Source organism: Haematobia irritans, chromosome 4 (assembly GCF_050003625.1).
Source record: "Haematobia irritans isolate KBUSLIRL chromosome 4, ASM5000362v1, whole genome shotgun sequence".
Classification (NCBI taxonomy): Eukaryota; Metazoa; Arthropoda; class Insecta; order Diptera; family Muscidae; genus Haematobia; species Haematobia irritans.
The window spans coordinates 96235097-96253957 of NC_134400.1; the positions used below are offsets into that span (position 1 = coordinate 96235097).

At 34.8% G+C, this 18861-nt stretch overlaps 1 protein-coding gene across 3 annotated transcripts in view; it reads right to left on the minus strand.

Moving 5' to 3' along the window:
• pbl (epithelial cell transforming 2 pebble) overlaps positions 1–18861 on the minus strand; it is a 77858-nt gene that overhangs the window by 24444 nt on the left and 34553 nt on the right. For all 3 annotated transcript variants that reach the window (XM_075304313.1, XM_075304315.1, XM_075304314.1), the window contains one exon: positions 18057–18282. In XM_075304313.1, coding sequence (XP_075160428.1) covers positions 18057–18282 — 226 coding nt within the window. The remainder of the gene's footprint in view (positions 1–18056; positions 18283–18861) is intronic.

The window sequence follows — 18861 nt, forward strand, 5'->3', positions numbered from 1 at the left end:
CGCCAATAATGTGTAAAATTGTCTATTATTTTACGAAATAAAATTTCTACATTTTGTAATATACTTACGATATACATATATATAATCAAAGAAAAAATAAATTAATTAAGATCACGACAGGATGACAATATACGAGTATCTAATATATACAACATAGATATGAGGTGAATGTGGATGTTGATGCATATGTCCATCCATATAAACAAGCCTATTATGATGGACTGTAAATATTTACAGACTTCTTACAATAGAGGTAGACAACAAGGGGGCTGAATCCATTTCCAAAAGTTGTTGTTTTATATTGGGTTTAATTACATGCAAAATAAATGTTTGGAAAAGAGTATCGCATAGCGAATATAATTTTTTTGAAGATAACATTGATTTTATATTCTAGTAATAATACGTACTGTACTCTTTTCAGTGTTTCGGAATATGTCGTTACCCTAATGATTTTGGTATTGATTCCGAGCCAAAGAAGTACACGCAAATTGAGCCAACGAAAAATTTTCATTGATATAAGGAAACATTTTCATCAATACAACGAAAATATTCGTTAATAGTACGAAACGATACGTTGATTAACACAAAATTCGTTATAATAACGAAAATTTTCATTGTATTAACGAATTTGTTTCATTAGCTCAGTTTTAATGACACATTTCGTTAATATAACGAAACTTTTTCTATCAGTGTAAAACAATTGAAGTAATGATACAATTGAGACACAATTCTCTTTTAAATCGGAGTTTTGCGTACTTGATACTAGGAAACAAATTTGAATTAACTCATCTTTACTGCTTTAGAAATTATGGCATGTTTCAAGTAAAAACGTTTTTAAAATAAAACGTTGCAAAACATCTGCTATTTTTGAACGCTTTTTTGCTTTGTATTCAAGATGCAACCAAGTATATACGGCCGTAAGTTCGGCCAGGCCGAATCTTAAGTACCCTCCACCATGGATTGCGTAGAAACTTCTACTACAGACTGTCATCCACAATCGAATTACTTGGGTCGCGGTAACATTTGCCGTTGGCAAGGTATCTTAAAACTTCTTAACACCGTCTTCTCAATTGTAAGTTAGTCTATACGGGGTATATATTAAACAAAAAAAGGCCGATTAAGTACGTATATAATTCAGTTTGACAAAATTTTCTATAGAAATAAAATTTTGACAAAATTTTGTATAGTAATAAAATTTTTAAAAAAAATTTCTATAGTAATAAAGTTTTGACAAAATTTTCTATAGTAATAAAATTTTGACAAAATTTTCTATAGTAATAAAATTTTGACAAAATTTTCTATAGAAAGAAAATTTTGGTATATTATTTTTGGGGATCGGCTGATTTCTCTATTCAACCGTCGAACGGAACGGACGTGTTTTTCAATAGCGGATAAACTCATCGTAATAGGTACCTACTACGAATTTCAAGTGTGGTGGGATATTAAGCCACCATGCAGCGAAATTCCAAGTCATCCACTGGGTTGCTAACTTCAGGGCCCAGTGGACGGGTATCGACTGGAGTTATAAATCTGGGCAATGACCAAGAGTTAGGCCCAATTAGTCGACCTGTAGACGGGTCGACAGGTGGCGACACTCTGACAAGTCGAACTTTTTCTAAGGTAACGACATCAAAAGGAGGTAATCCCTCACGAAAGAGATTCAAGGAACGCAGAAATGCTTTGTTTATCCTAAAGAAGTTAGGATCAGTCGACCCAAGCACGCTGTCGGCTAAACAAAGCGATTCCTTAAAATGGGCTCAAGGAATTCTTGAGACTGGAAAAAGGGAACGATCACCGGATGAGCTGCCATCCTCCAAAAGGGATCAAAGATCGTTTGCCTCAGTTGCTAAAGATAGCCTTGTGATGGCTATCATTAATAAAGGAGCATTGGACGGTATGGTTCCAAAGCAAAAATGGGGGGAAATTGAGAATGCTCTGTCTGTCGTCTACTCACAGGTGCTGGAAAAGTTTCCCGGCCCAGATCCTCGACACCAAGAGGCTGGTTGGTATCAAGGACGATTTAAGCTAGTCGCATTTGAGGACCAGAGGTCTATAGAATGTTTTAAAGCTGCTCTGATACTAATTGGTGAAGTTTGGGAAGGAGCTGCTCTAGAGTTAGTCGAGAAGAAAGACATACCGGCTAGACCTAGAGCACATGCCTGGATACCTGCAAACCCTTCTGACCCTGAATCTATTTTAAATAGACTGAAACGATGCAATCCAGATCTTCCAACAGCTGATTGGAAGGTTGGCCGTTTGGATGAAGTGGATGGACCAAGACGGCATGCAGTGTTTATATTGAACACTCAGTCTTTGCCACATCTGGCAAAGTCCCAGGGCCGTGTATGTTATGGCTTTCATTATATCCAAATGAAGGTGTATAAAAACGATCAGCTAAAGGATTCAGAAATGGACAAGCCTCTGTCTGAATCAGAAGTAAGCGGATCCTCTTGCGAAGTCGAGGGAGATACCAAAGTTGAAGACATGGATAGATACCGTATGCGTGAGGAGGCTTCTATTGCCTCAGAACTCACCAAAGTCGAACCTATGGTTATTGCGAGAGTCACCGATATCTCTGAAGAGGACATTCTTGATGACTCGATTGAAGCGGCTGATGTGACGGTTGTTGAAAATCTCGATGGTCCTACGGATCCTCCAGATAAATCTTCATCATTGTAAGGCTGCATGTGCTGCCTTAAAAGTTCTCCTGATGAAAGGGGACATAGACATAGTTCTTATTCAAGAACCATATGTTTATAGAAACAAAATATGTGAATTAAGTACTCCGGGGTTCAAACTATTGCAGTATACTGGTAATGATGTAATTCGAGCCTGTATAATTGCTAAAAACGAGCTTAACTTGTTTCTGCTTCCTTCAATGTGCAATGCAGACACTGTCGTTGCCAATTTAGAAATAGCCAAATGCAAATATTGGGTATCTTCGGTCTATATGGGACATGACAGGGAGATGCCTCCATGTGCCGTTAAGACCTTAGTTGAGGAGTCACTGAAAACAAAGACGAAACTCATCATGGGATGCGATGCGAATGCGCATCATAGTATTTGGGGAAGTAGTGATACTAATGCAAGGGGAGAGTCGCTAATAGAGTTTATTTTGCGTACTAATCTGGTAGTTTGCAACAAGGGAGATGCCCCAACCTTTGTCACTAAAAACAGGCAAGAGGTTTTGGACATCACCTTGGCCTCGCAAGAACTGAATGAAATGATATCTGAGTGACATGTTTTAAGTGAACACAGCTTCTCAGATCATCGCTACATCAGTTTCAAATTTGATGTTCATATCACCAAGACCATATTTTCGCCAAATGTTAGGAAAGCTGACTGGAATAGGTATAGGGAATCGTTCAATATGATGATACCGGAAATAACAGAGACAAATATGAGAAATGTGCAAGATATCGAACACGCAGTGGAGCGGATTACTAAGGCCTTCAACATCTCACTGAAAGCTGCATGCCCTAGAGGAAAGCCAAGGGGGAAACATCGACCACCATGGTGGTCTACGGAATTAAGTAATATGAGGAAATCCTGCAGGAAGCTCTTTAACAAGGCAAAGTCCACCAGAGCCCCTGAGGACTGGGACGCTTACAAGAGGAATCTGAGAGGATACAAGCGAGAACTGAGAAAGGCTCAGCATAACTCTTGGAATGACTACTGCAGCAGTATTGAGAATACGTCCGAGGCTTCCAGACTACGGAAGGTTCTAGCATCCACCAACTCCGCTCCAGGTTTCATTAAAACATCGGAGGGAAATTGGACAACGTCCAGTGAGGAGACGCTGGAGGTACTATTGGACACACATTTTCCTGGAAATCAGACGGTTGAACCATGTACTGGCGGTGCCACAGTTGCTCAGCGGTCGTTTCCTGTCGAGGAAATTGTATCGGAAACTAGAATAAGATGGGCGCTAAATAGCTTTGGACCATTCAAATCCCCCGGACCTGATGGAATTACTCCGGCGGAGTTACAAGCTGTAACTGACAAAATTATCCCCTGGTTGTCAGTGATATATAAAGGATGTATCAACTTATCATACACAGAAAAAAATATCACCAAAATATTTCCAATTAAAAAGTTAATTGAAGTTGAAAAATTTTTCAATTAATAAATTAATTGATACAATTAACTTTTTAATCATGATAGAAACATTCAGTTAATTAAGTCAATGATTGAAAATTTTAAAATTTGTAATTAAAAAATTAATTGATACAATTAACCTTTTAATCTAATTCGGAAGACTAATTAAAAATGTATTTCAAACAATCATTTGTTAATCCAAATAAAAACTCTAAGCCAATTCAGAAAGTAATTAAAAATAGTTACCTTTTTTAATTAATAAATTAATTGAGTTTTGCAATCAACATCAATTAAATTTTTAATTGAATCAATTAAAAAATTAATTGAAATTTGCTGAAAAAATCAATTAATTTTTTAATCAAGAATTTTTTCTATGCCCAATTAAAACTGTGATTGATACTATCATTTTCGTGATTGAAGACATTTCAATTAAAAAATTAATTGGATCAATTAATTTGGTGATTGAATCAGAAAAAATTTTTTTTGTGTGTACATCCCAGGAAAGTGGAGGGAAACAAAAGTCGTTTTCATACCTAAAGCGGGAAAAGCCTCTCACTCGAGGGCGAAGGATTTCCGACCAATCAGCTTATCCTCATTCCTACTTAAGACTCTGGAGAGGATAATAGATATTTATCTTAGAACTAGCATCGATTCAAGTTTGTTCTCGAAACGACAGCATGCATACTCGAAGGGCAGGTCTACTGAGACCGCACTACATGAACTAGTCAGCTTTATTGAAAGCTCACTATCTGTCAAAGAATACACAATCGTGGCGTTTCTAGACATCGAAGGGGCGTTCAATAATGTCCATCCGAGCTCGATATTAAATGGACTGACAACTCTGAATGTTGATCCATGTATACTCAGGCTGTTAGACGAACTGCTAATGAAGAGACGTATTTCAGCCACACTAGGACAAGCAAACATACAAAGGTATGTGAACAGAGGCACTCCCCAAGGAGGAGTTCTATCACCTCTTCTTTGGAATGTTGCTATAAATAGCCTTCTGGTTACTCTAGAAAAAGAAAGGATAAAAGTGGTGGCATACGCAGATGATGTGGCTCTGGCAGTCAGGGGAAAATTCCCATCCACAATCAGAGATATTATTCAGAGGGCCCTCCGGTTGACTGAGAAATGGGCGAAAGACAATGGTCTTGGGGTAAATCCTGCAAAGACAGAATTAGTCATGTACTGCAACGATCGCAAAACTCCCACGGTTAGGCCTATTTCCTTAGGGGGTATTGAAATTCCCTTTGGTGAATGTGCAAAATACCTTGGCGTTATTTTGGACAGGAAGCTGAACTTTAAGCTTAATATTGAAGAAAGGGCGAGAAAGGCAACTGTAGCTTTGTACTCGTGCAAAAAGGCAATAGGAAAAAAGTGGGGACTGAAACCAAAAATTGTGCATTGGCTATACACGGCAGTGGTTAGACCTATAATGCTATATGGTGTTGTAGTCTGGTGGCCGGCACTTCAGAAACCGACTTGTTTAGATAAAGTTCAGCGTATGGCGTGTTTGTGTATTTCAGGCGCATTCAGCAAGACAGGAACAAATTCCCTTAATGTCGTGCTGCATCTATTGCCTTTAGACATTTTGGCCAAACAGTCAGCTGCAACAACGGCTGTGCGGTTGCGCGAACTATCGCTGTGGTCGGAAAAAGGTTACGGTCACAGTTCTGTCCTCAAAATAATGCCAGATGTGCCTAACGTAGTGGATTACACTTTGGCGAGTCTACTTTTCGACAAGAAGTTTGAGACTCTAATCCCCAACAGTGAGGCGTGGTGCACACAGACCCCGGGGAATAAAGAATATATAGATTTCTACACTGATGGCTCCAAATTGGATGGACAAGTGGGGTTCGGAGTATATTCTAATGATCTGGAACTTCGAATAGCGAAAAGATTACCTAATCACTGTAGTGTTTTTCAGGCTGAAATATTAGCAATAAGAGAGGTGGCGAATTGGCTGAGAAGTAATGTTCCAAAAAATGTGGGCATTAATATATACTCAGACAGTCAACCTGCAATAAAATCCTTGGACTCTGTGTTCCTCAACTCGAAAACGGCCATCGACTGCCGCAAATCTCTCAATGAGATGGCTGAGCAGTACAATATTCACCTAATATGGGTGCCTGGCCATAGGAACATACCGGGGAACTGCGAAGCGGATGAGTTGGCAAGGCTAGGGACTACCTTACATATTCCAGGGGAACTAGAATTTGTTGGTATGCCCCTAGCTACCTGCAAGCTCATGCTACGTGAGAAGGCTGTTATGATGGCAAATGTTCGATGGGAGAATTGCAAGGGTTGTAACGACACCAAGCAAATATGGCCCCATTTCAACTTAAACCGCACACTAGATATGCTAATGTTCTCGAGACATCAGATATCACTCCTGATATCTGCTATAACGGGTCGCTGCCTGATAGGCGATTTTGCAAAAACTATTGGCGCGAAGTATAATGACTATTGTATGAGCTGTCATGATGCGGAGGAAAAAGAATCAATTAAACACCTCTTGTGTGAGTGTCCTGCATTTTGTGTAAAGCGCAAGCAACTTTTAGGAGCATATAGCTTCAGATTACTGGCGGATCTGGAAAACGTTAACTTAAGCAGTCTGCTACTGTTCTTGGAACAATCTGGTTGGTTCAACAAAGAAAAATAATCAAGAAGGTTCAGCGGTTAAAACTAGAAGTGCCCATATGTAATAGGTACTTTTAGTTAATGTGGTATCACAATGGACTGAATAGTCTAAGTGAGCCTGAATCTTAATCGGGCTGCCACTTTAACCTAACCTAACCTTGGGGATCGGCTATATATAACTATAGACATGGCTATATATAACTATTGGCATGGTTGTTAGCAGCATGGTTGTTATACTAAATAGCGCAATGTACCAAATTTCACCAAATCTGGGAATCTGTTTATATGGGAGCTATATATAATTATGGATCGATGAGGACCAATTTTTGCATGGTTGTTAGAGACATTTACTAACACCATGACCACGTTTTAGCCGGATCGGATGAAATTTGCTTCTCCGCAAGCCAAATCGGGGATCGGTTTATATGGAGGCTATATATAATTACGGACCGATGTGAACCAATTTTTGCGCAGTTGTTAGAGACCACATACTTATACCATGTACCAAATTTCAGCCGGATCGGATGAAATTTGCTTCTCCTACAGGCTCCGCAAGCCAAATATGGGGAACGGTTTATATGGGGGCTATATATAATTATTGACCGATGTGGACCAATTTTTGCATGGTTGTTAGAGATCGTATACTAACACCATGTACCAAATTTTAGCCGGATCGGATGAAATTTGCTTTTCTTAGAGGCTCCGCAAGCCAAATCTGGCGATCGGTTTATATGGGGGCTATATATAATTATGGACCGATATGGACTAATATTTGCATGGTTTTTAGAAACCATATAATAACACCATGTACCAAATTTCAACCGAATCGGATGAATTTTGCTCCTCCAAGAGGCTCAGCAAGCCAAATCTGATATGGCCCATTTGCAATACCATCCGACCTACATCAATAACAAGTACTTGGCACAAGTTTCAAGTCGAGAGCTTGTTTCGTTCGGAAGTTAGCTATATATAATTATTGACCGATGTGGACGAATTTTTGCATGGTTGTTAGAGACCGTATACTAACACCATGTACCAAATTTTAGTCGGATCGGATGAAATTTGCTTCTCTTAGAGGCTCCGCAAGCCAAATCTGGCGATCGGTTTATATGGGGGCTATATATAATTATGGACCGATATGGACTAATATTTGCATGGTTTTTAGAAACCATATAATAACACCATGTACCAAATTTCAACCGAATCGGATGAATTTTGCTCCTCCAAGAGGCTTAGCAAGCCAAATCTGATATGGCCCATTTGCAATACCATCCGACCTACATCAATAACAAGTACTTGGCACAAGTTTCAAGTCGAGAGCTTGTTTCGTTCGGAAGTTAGCGTGATTTTAACAGACGGACGGATGGACGGACATGCTTAGATCGACTCAGAATTTCACCACGAACCAGAATATATATTCTTTATGGGGTCTTAGAGCAATATTTCGATGTGTTACAAACGGAATGACAAAGTTAATATACCCCCATCCTATGGTGGAGGGTATAAAAACAACGAATTTAAAGATAATTCCATTAATTATCCTTTTCAGAAGCCAAGATCACCTTAGTCAAAAAAATCAAGTAAAATCAAGTAATTATAAGGACAAAATGACTACATTGAAAATATTATTTTTGCACGCAGATCACCCCAACCATGTTTCAAGAGTATAATGTTACTTTTTCACAAAGATCATGTAACATGTTTGTCGAAACCATGTTATCTTCTCGTATATTATGTATCTATTTTCGGAAAGCATGTTGTGTTTGATGAGAAAAGAATATTTTAATGAAGAAAATGTTACATGGTCGCCGTGAAAAAGTAACATGGTGCTCTTAAAACATGTTTGAGGTGACCATATTCCTTCTCTGGGTTTGGGCAAAGGAAAAACTTTATATTAGAGAAATGCGTCTTCTACACTACGAAAAACCCAAATTCGTAATTTAAGGACAAGAAATCTTTGGCCTCAGGACAACATTTTTGTCAGTGTGGATCGACTCGATATATTTTGTGAATCAATCAAGTCCTCTCCATTCTCATCTCGTCTGGAATGAGAATGAAAGCTAATATTAGAATTTTTTTTTTATTTCTTAAACATACCACAACTGCTTAAGTATAATACTACGATTAGTCCTTAGTATATAAGACTAACTAGTAGTTTTTTTAATATATGTTTAACTATGAATGTGATGCAGCTTGTGATTCAATATACAATTCCCTGGGCAAATCTGCTCTTCAGATCTAGAGGCTTATACCGACTTAGTCTTCGGGTTACATTGGCTTCTAAAAGTTTAGGAATTTCCGGATTTATGTGATGGTGCAGACGTGTTTCATAGTTGTCTGCTGCTTGCTGAATTTCTTCTCTTACAGTGTTGATTTTCAGATCCCTATGTAGATCACTGTTCCTTATATACCAAGGGGCATTTACAATATCTCTCAAGATTTTGTTTTGGAGTGTTTGAATACTTTGAATAATACTTTCTCTAGCGCATCCCCAGAGCTGGATACCATACGCCAATATTAGAAATTTAAATACACTCAAAAAACAGTAACCCCACCAGGAAAGAAAATTTTGGTTAATTTTAGAAAATTTTAAAATGTCTTTAGTGTCATACGAAGCTCCAGATGGGCACATTATTGGTAAAATTTACAAATTTATAAAATTCTATTTTGTGGGAAACACGAATTTAGTTAATGTTCACCCATGTTCGGATATCCACTTCAATTCCACTTCCACAAATCCACGAACGTGAAAAATTGGTGTGCTTAATTCCACGTTCTTTTTTGAACTTTTCTGTAACCAGCTGGGTTGCACAAATCACCCAAAAATTCACTAATCAAAATAAGTGGAATCAATAGACTAATTTTAATTTATTATTTTTTTTTTAATAAAACATGACACATTTTTAATAAAACTCATGTTTTTAATATAAAACATTTCAAAATTTTTACACGAGTACTTTTTTAACCGGAAACACATCCATCTTGGACCAACACTTTTGAAAGTGAATTGATTTCACGAAAATTCCGGGAAAGTGGATTGTAGGACACCAAAATCGTGGAACTGATTAACATTCACCTGGAAGTGGATTTGCGAACATGGGCATTTATGCTTTATTTGTGTATAATTTCCCCCTTTTTAGTTAATTTAACTAACGTACGCAAAAAATATTAAAGTCAAGAAAACTTTCTCAAGACATAATAATTGTATGAACTAAAATGGCTTTAGTGAAATATAGGATTCACTTTTTTTGAGAGTAGTAACTACATTATAAATAGTACAAACGCCGATATGATAAAAAATAAGTAAAAATTTATTTGGATCTAATAATTTTTTCTATTGTATTAGAAAATTTTCTATTTTGAAGAAAACCCTTGCAATTAGTATTTGTAAAAAATGTCCTTAGCGCCATACGAAGTTCTGGATGGGGCGGAGTTTTTAGTAAAATTGTCAAATTTTATTTCCAAGTGTTTTCGTTTCGCAAAAAATAGGTTGCCTTGGTGTTACACTACTTTTTCCCTCATTGTATTTTCGCCCAAATGATAGTGGCATTCCAAAGTTTTTGTTAATTCATAATATTGTGAGGGATGCAGTATTCAAAAATCTATGACATTTTCCTTTATATTTTGCAATCAATTTCGAGAATCGTGCACCTTTTCCCCCAATCGAAATCGCCAAAAAGTAAACTAAAGATTATTTTATTGATTTGGGGGAAATTTAAACTAAAACACAATAATTCTAATGAACGACAATAATTCGGCTTAGTGGCTTCGTTTTATTTTAGTGTAGACCATCTAGAACTGCTCTTTGTCTATATATGACAGATTTCCACTCACCCTCTATGGCTGTCCAAAAAATGTGAATGTGAGCCAACCATGAATGAAAGTGTTTTGTAGGTTCATTCTAGAAAATTCACCATTCGCAACTTGATACAAATGAGTTAGTAATTTTAAGGAACAATTATTACACCTAAGCAATATTTTCGAATTTAAGACAATTTTAAAGAGAAAAGTTAAAAAAACAAATAAATATTGATATAGACCGACTTGCCAAAAATTACGATCATTTTATCCTGACATATCAACCCCTCCTTAATAAGTCTTTATAACTTTAGATCTCAACAAACAAAATTTGATTAGAATAATAGGCATCAAATATGAATCATTCTTAGCCATTTTTTCTTAACAAAATATTAGTATATAAACCTCGCCCCTGAGTCTCGTAGTTGACAAATATTTAAACACATTCGTATATTTTTTTATATAAATGAAAACACGGTCAGTGGACCAAATGTTTTATATCATATTTAATAGAATGGTTGAGTTAATGGTAAAGAGCAATATTTAAAACAAAAAAATAAATAAAAATAAATTTTGAGAATAGCATTAATGTATAATACGAGTAATTTTTAAAAACAACACAAGTATTCAAAGTGACATCAGCGAAAAAAAATTAATTTGAAACCATAAGCATACAACACCAAAATAATAATTATACTAATATAACAACAAATAAAAAATGGAGAGTAAACTAATTACCAACAAGGGTCAAATTATGAGCTATTAGTACTAAGTGAGTGATTTTCGTACAAATTTTGGTGCCGGAGGAAATTTCTAAAATCTGGTGCTCGAGGATAATTTGAAATAAATATCTTGTTCCGAACGATGACGCATGACCTGACTGCACACGGAGAAGGAATATGATCACCCCAAGCATGTTTCAAGAGCAAAATGTTATTTTTGGGCTGTGGACACGGAACATGTTTCTCAAATATTATTTATCTGTTTTCGCAACCATGTATATATTTGCCGAGAAAACAACATTTTTGTTTCATCATATTGCTTCTCTGCGTGTGATCAGGATTTCGTATGAGAAAGTCATACATTGTATCGGATTGAGTCAAAAGTCTAATCGTTTTTTTCTTCGCGATATGTTGTCAAAAATATGGGAAAACGTAGTGGCATGCGATGGACAATAATGGAAAATGCGAGAATATAAATGGAAAATAAACCTTTTGGTGATATGAAAATGTCATGAAACACTGAATTGGAAGCATTATGGCAGAGATGCCAGTATTTTTCTCTTGTCCCCAAATTGCAACGCCTTCATCCCCAACTTAAAATAAAACTCCTCACAAAAATCCCCTATACATTTGTAAAAACTTTTTATGAGAAATAAAAACAAGTATATACGGCCGCAAGTTCGGCCAGGCCGAATCTTATGTACCCACCACCATGGATTGCGTAGAAACTTCTACGAAAGACTGTCATCCACAATCGAATTACTTGGGTTGTGGTATCTTAAAACTTCTTATTCCTGCATGGTTGTTGGATACCATATACTAACATCACGTACCAAATTTCAACCGAATGGCAAGTATTTTGCTCTTCCAAGGGGCTCTGGAGGTCAAATCTGGGGATCGGTTTATATGGGGCCTATATATAATTATGGACCGATATCGACCAATTTTTCTATGGGAGTTTGAGGCCATATATTAACACCACGTACCAAATTTCAACTGAATCAGATGAATTTTGATCTTCCAAGAGGTTCCGGAGGTCAAATCTGGTGATCGGTTTATATGGGGGCTATATATAATTATGAACCGATGTGGACCAATTTTTGCATGGTTGTTAGAGACCATATACTAACATCACGTACCAAATTTCAGCCGGATCGGATGAAATTTGCTTCTCTTAGAGGCTTCGCAAGCCAAATCGGGGGGTCGGTTTATATGGGGGCTATATATAATTATGGACCGATGTGGACCAATTTTTGCATGGTTGTTCGAGACCATATACTAACACCATGTACCAAATTTCAGCCGGATCGGATGAAATTTGCTTCTCTTAGAGGCCTCGCAAGCCAAATCGGGGGATCGGTTTATATGGGGGCTATATATAATTATGGACCGATGTGGACCAATTTTTGCATGGTTGTTAGAGACCATATACTGACACCAAGTACCAAATTTCAGCCGGATCGGATGAAATTTGCTTCTCTTAGGGGCCTCGCAAGCCAAATCGGGGGATCGGTTTATATGGGGGCTATATATAATTACGGACCGATGTGGACCAATTTTTGCATGGTTGTGAGAGACCATATACTAACACCATGTACCGAATTTCATTCGGATCGGATGAATTTTGCTCCTCCAAGAGGCTCCGCAAGCCAAATCTGAGCGTCCGTTTATATGGGGGCTATACATAAAAGTGGACCGATATGGCCCATTTGCAATATCATCCGACCTACATCAATAACAACTACTTGTGCCAAGTTTCAAGTCGATAGCTTGTTTCGTTCGGAAGTTAGCGTGATTTCAACAGACGGACGGACGGACATGCTCAGATCGACTCGGAATTTCACCACGACCCAGAATATATATACTTTATGGGGTCTTAGAGCAATATTTCGATGTGTTACAAACGGAATGACAAAGTTAATATACCCCCCATCCTATGGTGGTGGGTATAAAAATATTGAATTGCTTATTGGCATTCGTGGAACAACCGAACATTACAAAAATTCTTAATAATTTACAAATTGGACAAAAGGTACGTCTTCGTTGTCAGTTTACGAGCTTCGATATTATAAACATTTCAGATCAGAAAACCAGGAGACTGGTGATCAACATATAATTAAATACAAACAGTCATCAGAAAATTAATTCAGATTACAGAGAACTTCTACTTCTTTTATCACACAAATCGTCTTTTAAATGCTCGAAAAATGAAAATGAGAGATCTATTGACTAACCATCTTCATCAAATGTACCTATATTTATGGGATATATGGTCTAAATCAGGGATGTACGCAGGGAAGCCGATAACGTTTCACAATAGTAAGAAAATATCTTAGCCAAGTACAGTAAAAGATCGGTTAGCGCTAGGACCCCTGTGTCCATCGCTAGTAAACATGCTCCATTTGCTCGGGGCCTAATTCAATTTCACAAAGTCCCCACAAAAACTCCCAAATTTCTAGAAAACCCTCATCAAATCCCCAAGTGCCCCACTCAAAACTTTCGTCCCCATCTACAAAAGAAAATCCCCAATTTGGGCAAAAATCACCAATAATGGCAACACTGCATCAGGATACTGTTAGCTGAGGACGACCAAAAATCACATGCACTGAAACAAAGCTTTGACAGTTCTAAAGATTTTGTCTTTACATAAATTATTTAGTCGCTCATAAACTTATTAACCGCATCTCAAAATTCGAAATATTTAAACTCGACTTCAAATATAAACAATGGATTTTAAAGTAAAACGCGTCTTTAAAATAAAGTTTTGAAATACATTTCCTATTTGTGAAGGCTTTTTAGTTTTACAGTCATAATAAAAAAGTCAACAATTCATTAAGGATGTTCAGAATTATTAAAGTTTATTATTATTAAAGTTTTTTTATTTATTCGTTATTAAGTTACAATTGAGTTGTTTTTACTTCAACACAATGTTCTTTCGTGTAAAGACACACATTTTAAAGTCGAATCGCCTAATTTTAGGGACAAACCGCTTTCAATTAAATGTTTATAATCTTTTGGTCAAATAAACATCATCGTATCAGAGAAAAGCGTTTTCTATGCTACTTAACAAATGGCATTCGTATTTTAAGCACATGAAGTCTTTGTTCTTACAATATTGTTTTTTTTAGTGTAGAGAACAGTTATTCTTAATTAGACACTCAAAAAACGGCTTCCATCTTGAACTTCCTATGGCGATAAAGAATTGTTTGCAATTTCTAATTTAAGGTTTTTTCCCTCAAAATACGAAATTTTTATCTCGATTTTTTATTTGTCATTTCATGTACATATAAAAATTATGTAATTATATCATATTAGAAATATTTATTGATTCTCACAGGGTTTTGCATTAGTTCCTCAAATGAGTTCGTAAGAAGTTTGTTAGATTTTCTTTATTCTAGCACCACACTGAAAAAGTCCGTAGTTGTGGAACACACAAAAAAAATTTCAGATTCAATCACGAAATTAATTGATCCAATTAATGTTTTAACTGAGATGTCTTCAATCACGATAATGATAGTATCAATCACAGTTTTAACTGGACATTAAAAATACTTGATTAAAAATTAATTGATTTAGCAAATTTCAATAAATTTTTTAATTGATTCAATTAAAATTTTAATTGATATTGACTGCAAAACTCAATTGTTTTTTCATTAACAACTTAACTATTTTCAATTACTTTCTTGACTGACTTAGTATTTTTAGTTTGATCAAAAAATTGATTATTTGAAATGAATTTTTAGTTAACAATTAAAAAAAAGTATCACTTTTTTAATTGACTTGGTCTTCCGAGTTTGATTAAAAGGTTAATTGTATCAATTAATTTTTTAATTAAAAATTTAAAATGTTTCAATCATTAACTTAATTAACTATATGTTTCCATCTTGATTAAAAAGTTAATTGTATCAAATAATTTATTAATTGTAATTTTGAACTTCAATCAACTATTTAATTGGAAATATTTTGGTGATATTTTTATACCCTCCACCATAGGATGGGAGTATATTAACTTTGTCATTCCGTTTGTAACACATCGAAATATTGTTCTAAGACCCCATAAAGTAGATATATTCTGGTTCGTGGTGAAATTCTGAGTCGATCTAAGAATATCCGTCCGTCTGTTGAAATCACGCTAACTTCCGAACGAAACAAGCTATCAACTGGAAACTTGGCATAAGTAGTTGTTTTGATGTAGGTCGGTTGGTATTGCAAATGGGACATATTGGACCACTTTTACGTATAGCCCCCAAATAAACCGATCCCCAGCTTTGACCTTCGGAGCCTCTTGGAGGAGCAAAATTCATCCAATCCGGTTGAAATTTGGAACGTGGTGTTAGTATATGGTCTCTAACAACCATGCAAAAATTGGTCCATATCGGTCTATAGTTATATATAGCCGATCCCCATTCACACAAAAATTGGTCCATATCGGTTCGTAATCATGGTTGCGACTCGAGCCAAAAATAGTCTACCAAAATTGTATTTCTATAGAAAATTTTGTCAAAATTTTATTTCTATAGAAAATTTTGTCAAAATTTTATTTCTATAGAAAATTTTGTCAAAATTTTATGTCTATAGAAAATTTTGTCAAAATTTTATTTCTATAGAAAATTTTGTCAAAATTTTATTTCTATAGAAAATTTTGTCAAAATTTTATTTCTATAGAAAATGTTGTCAAAATTTTATTTCTATAGAAAATGTTGTCAAAATTTTATTTCTATAGAAAATGTTGTCAAAATTTTATTTATATAGAAAATTTTATCAACATTTTATTTCTATAGAAAATTTTATCAAAATTTTATTTCTATAGAAAAATTTTATCAAAATTTTATTTCTATAGAAAATTTTATCAAAATTTCATTTCTGTAAATTTTTTTTTCAAAAATGTGAAAAAAGGTTATTTCTTTAGAAAATTTTGTCATAATTTTATTTCTATAGAAAAATTTTTAAAATTTTATTTCTATAGAAAATGCTGTCAAAATTGTATTACTACAGAAAACTGAATTATATACGTATTTAATCGGCCTTTTTTAGTTTAATATATACCACGTATGGGCTAACATACAATTTAAAAGACGGTGTTAGGAAGTTTTAAGATACCTTGCCATCGGCAAGTGTTACCGCAACCCAAGTAATTCGATTTTGGATGACAGTCTATAGTAGAAATTTCTACGCAATCCATGGTGGCCGAACTTGCGGTCTGGCCGAACTTACGGCCGTATATACTTGTTTTCTATGAAATCTCCAAACATGGAGTTTAGTTGAATTTTCGCACGGGATAGTTCATTCTTGCTATAAAACAGCTTACTTTTTTTTCTGTGCAATCATCCATATTTCATACTAAACTATATTGCTCTTCTTAAAAAAATTATTACCTCTTATGGATTTTAATGTCTTAAAAGAATAATTAAATTTTGATATTAAAATCATGCATCTTGACAAAGTATTAAATATGTAGTAGAAATATTGTTTCATATATTCAATTTGTTGATTACTTAATTATTCAAATGTTTAAAATAAAATTGCACATTAAATAAACAAAAGATCATAGCAAAGTGAACGTTGAGTGTTGAATGAATGGTACCAACAGAGCAAACAATGTCATTGCCTAAAAACCAACAAAAAATATTGGGGGCCAAAAATAAAAATAACATCCAAACACTTTTTGGCATCAAATTTTGACTATGTCGAAGACGAGAAAACCCTCATTTTAGCCGATAACACTATGTATGTACAAAATTTATTTTGTATTCATATTGTCATTTATATTAGGTCATATCATGTTATATTTCTATTGACATTGAGCTTTACACACTAAAAAAAAGTGAGCTTGTTTTCACACATTTTCAAATTCGTTTAAAGACTTTACATATTGATTTCAGCCAAAAACGATAAAGAAATATAAAAAAATAACTAAAATTTTCTCTTCATATTTTCTTTTTCCAAAATATATTAATTGACCTTTTAATTACTATTAATATAACTCAATATCAGTTTCCTCAAAATAAATATAATGGAATGTCCTATAAAACATACAAGGTTGATCAAATTGTTCACCAAAAAATTACAAATACATTAATCTGAGTAATAAAACTTGTTTCGAAACGATTTAAACATTTGTTAACTATAAAAGCTCAAAATTATTGTAAAACACTGTCTCTACATCGACACATTATCAAAAGGTTTTTTTTTGGGTGTAGATGAAACATAAACAAATTTCTTCTCAAATCGGGGATCCAAACTCCTTTTTTTAGAAACGCTTTTTTGCTGGATGTCCCGGGAAATTGCCAAAATTTGTACCTTGTACTTTCTGTATAAAAGAAGATGTAAACGACCTATTCTAACGGCAATACCACCATGGAATACCAAGTGTACCTCACAATGAATGCAACGACAATGTCGGTGTCATACAATTAGTATATGGAAATGGAATAGTAAAAAAAATAAAAATTTGCATACAATATTCTTCTACTTCGCAAAAGCGAACGAGAAAAAACAACAGGTACCAATTGAATAAATATATATAGCAGGTCGGAAGAAGGGAAGTTGATGTGGGAGGTGTTGGATTGATGACTCTGCTCTACAATATATAAGCTATTAAATTTGCATAGAATTCTATAAATAAATTAATTTTTATTGTTTTCGACGACATATTTATCACCTCAATTACAATATTTTATCATTTGCACTTATCAAGAACATATTTTTGAGGAGAAAATTGAAATGGAATTAATTACAAAAATTTCCATTTCCAAACACAAATTCATTAAGAAACAAAAACTATTATTAACTTACCATTGTTTACTTTTGTGTATCGCTTCGTACACAGGACCTTCAAATTCATTTAGTATGAAATATGTTCGCCAATCACAATCGTTAATAAGTTCCAGACCAGTTTCCGATGTAATGACGGGAACACCAAATGTATGGGCAGCTTCGACGGCAGCATCATTTTGTACTACATTGCCTACAAGGCAAATTCGAAGATTATCCGGTGACGGAGATGAGGAAATTGACATTTCTGTAAAGAGGAAATTGTCATTAAAAACAATGAGCAAAGAGTAAAGTCGAATACTAAAAAGTATTTCCATTTATAATAGAAAAACTAATTACAAATATACTTGAAATATAAAATTTATTTATTGCACTTAAAAAACCTTAATTTTATCTCTGATTCGATCGTTTAAATAATAAAACTTGTATGATAAATTTGAGGACCATTCACTGAAAAAAATATTGTCGTGAGGCCAAATATACGAATGTCTTTAAAATACGAATGCAAATGTTGCTTAGCGTAAAAGCCGCATTTCTCTAATATAGTTTTTTTTCCTTGTCCAAAAGTCGATAAACTTTTCAATGAAGTCGTGGTGTCCTTATAATAAAGTGATTTGGCTTAAAAATGGGTATTATAACACGAAATAAATTTTTTTTGGGCTAAGGTCAACTTGACTTTAATAATTCAGAAGAATTCTTTAAAATTAGTGAAATTGTTGTCTTTTTGCATCTTGACTACAAAGCAAAAAATCGTTCAAATATAGGACATGTTTTTCAACACTTTATTTGTACGTGAAACATAGCATAATTTCTACTGGAAGTCGTG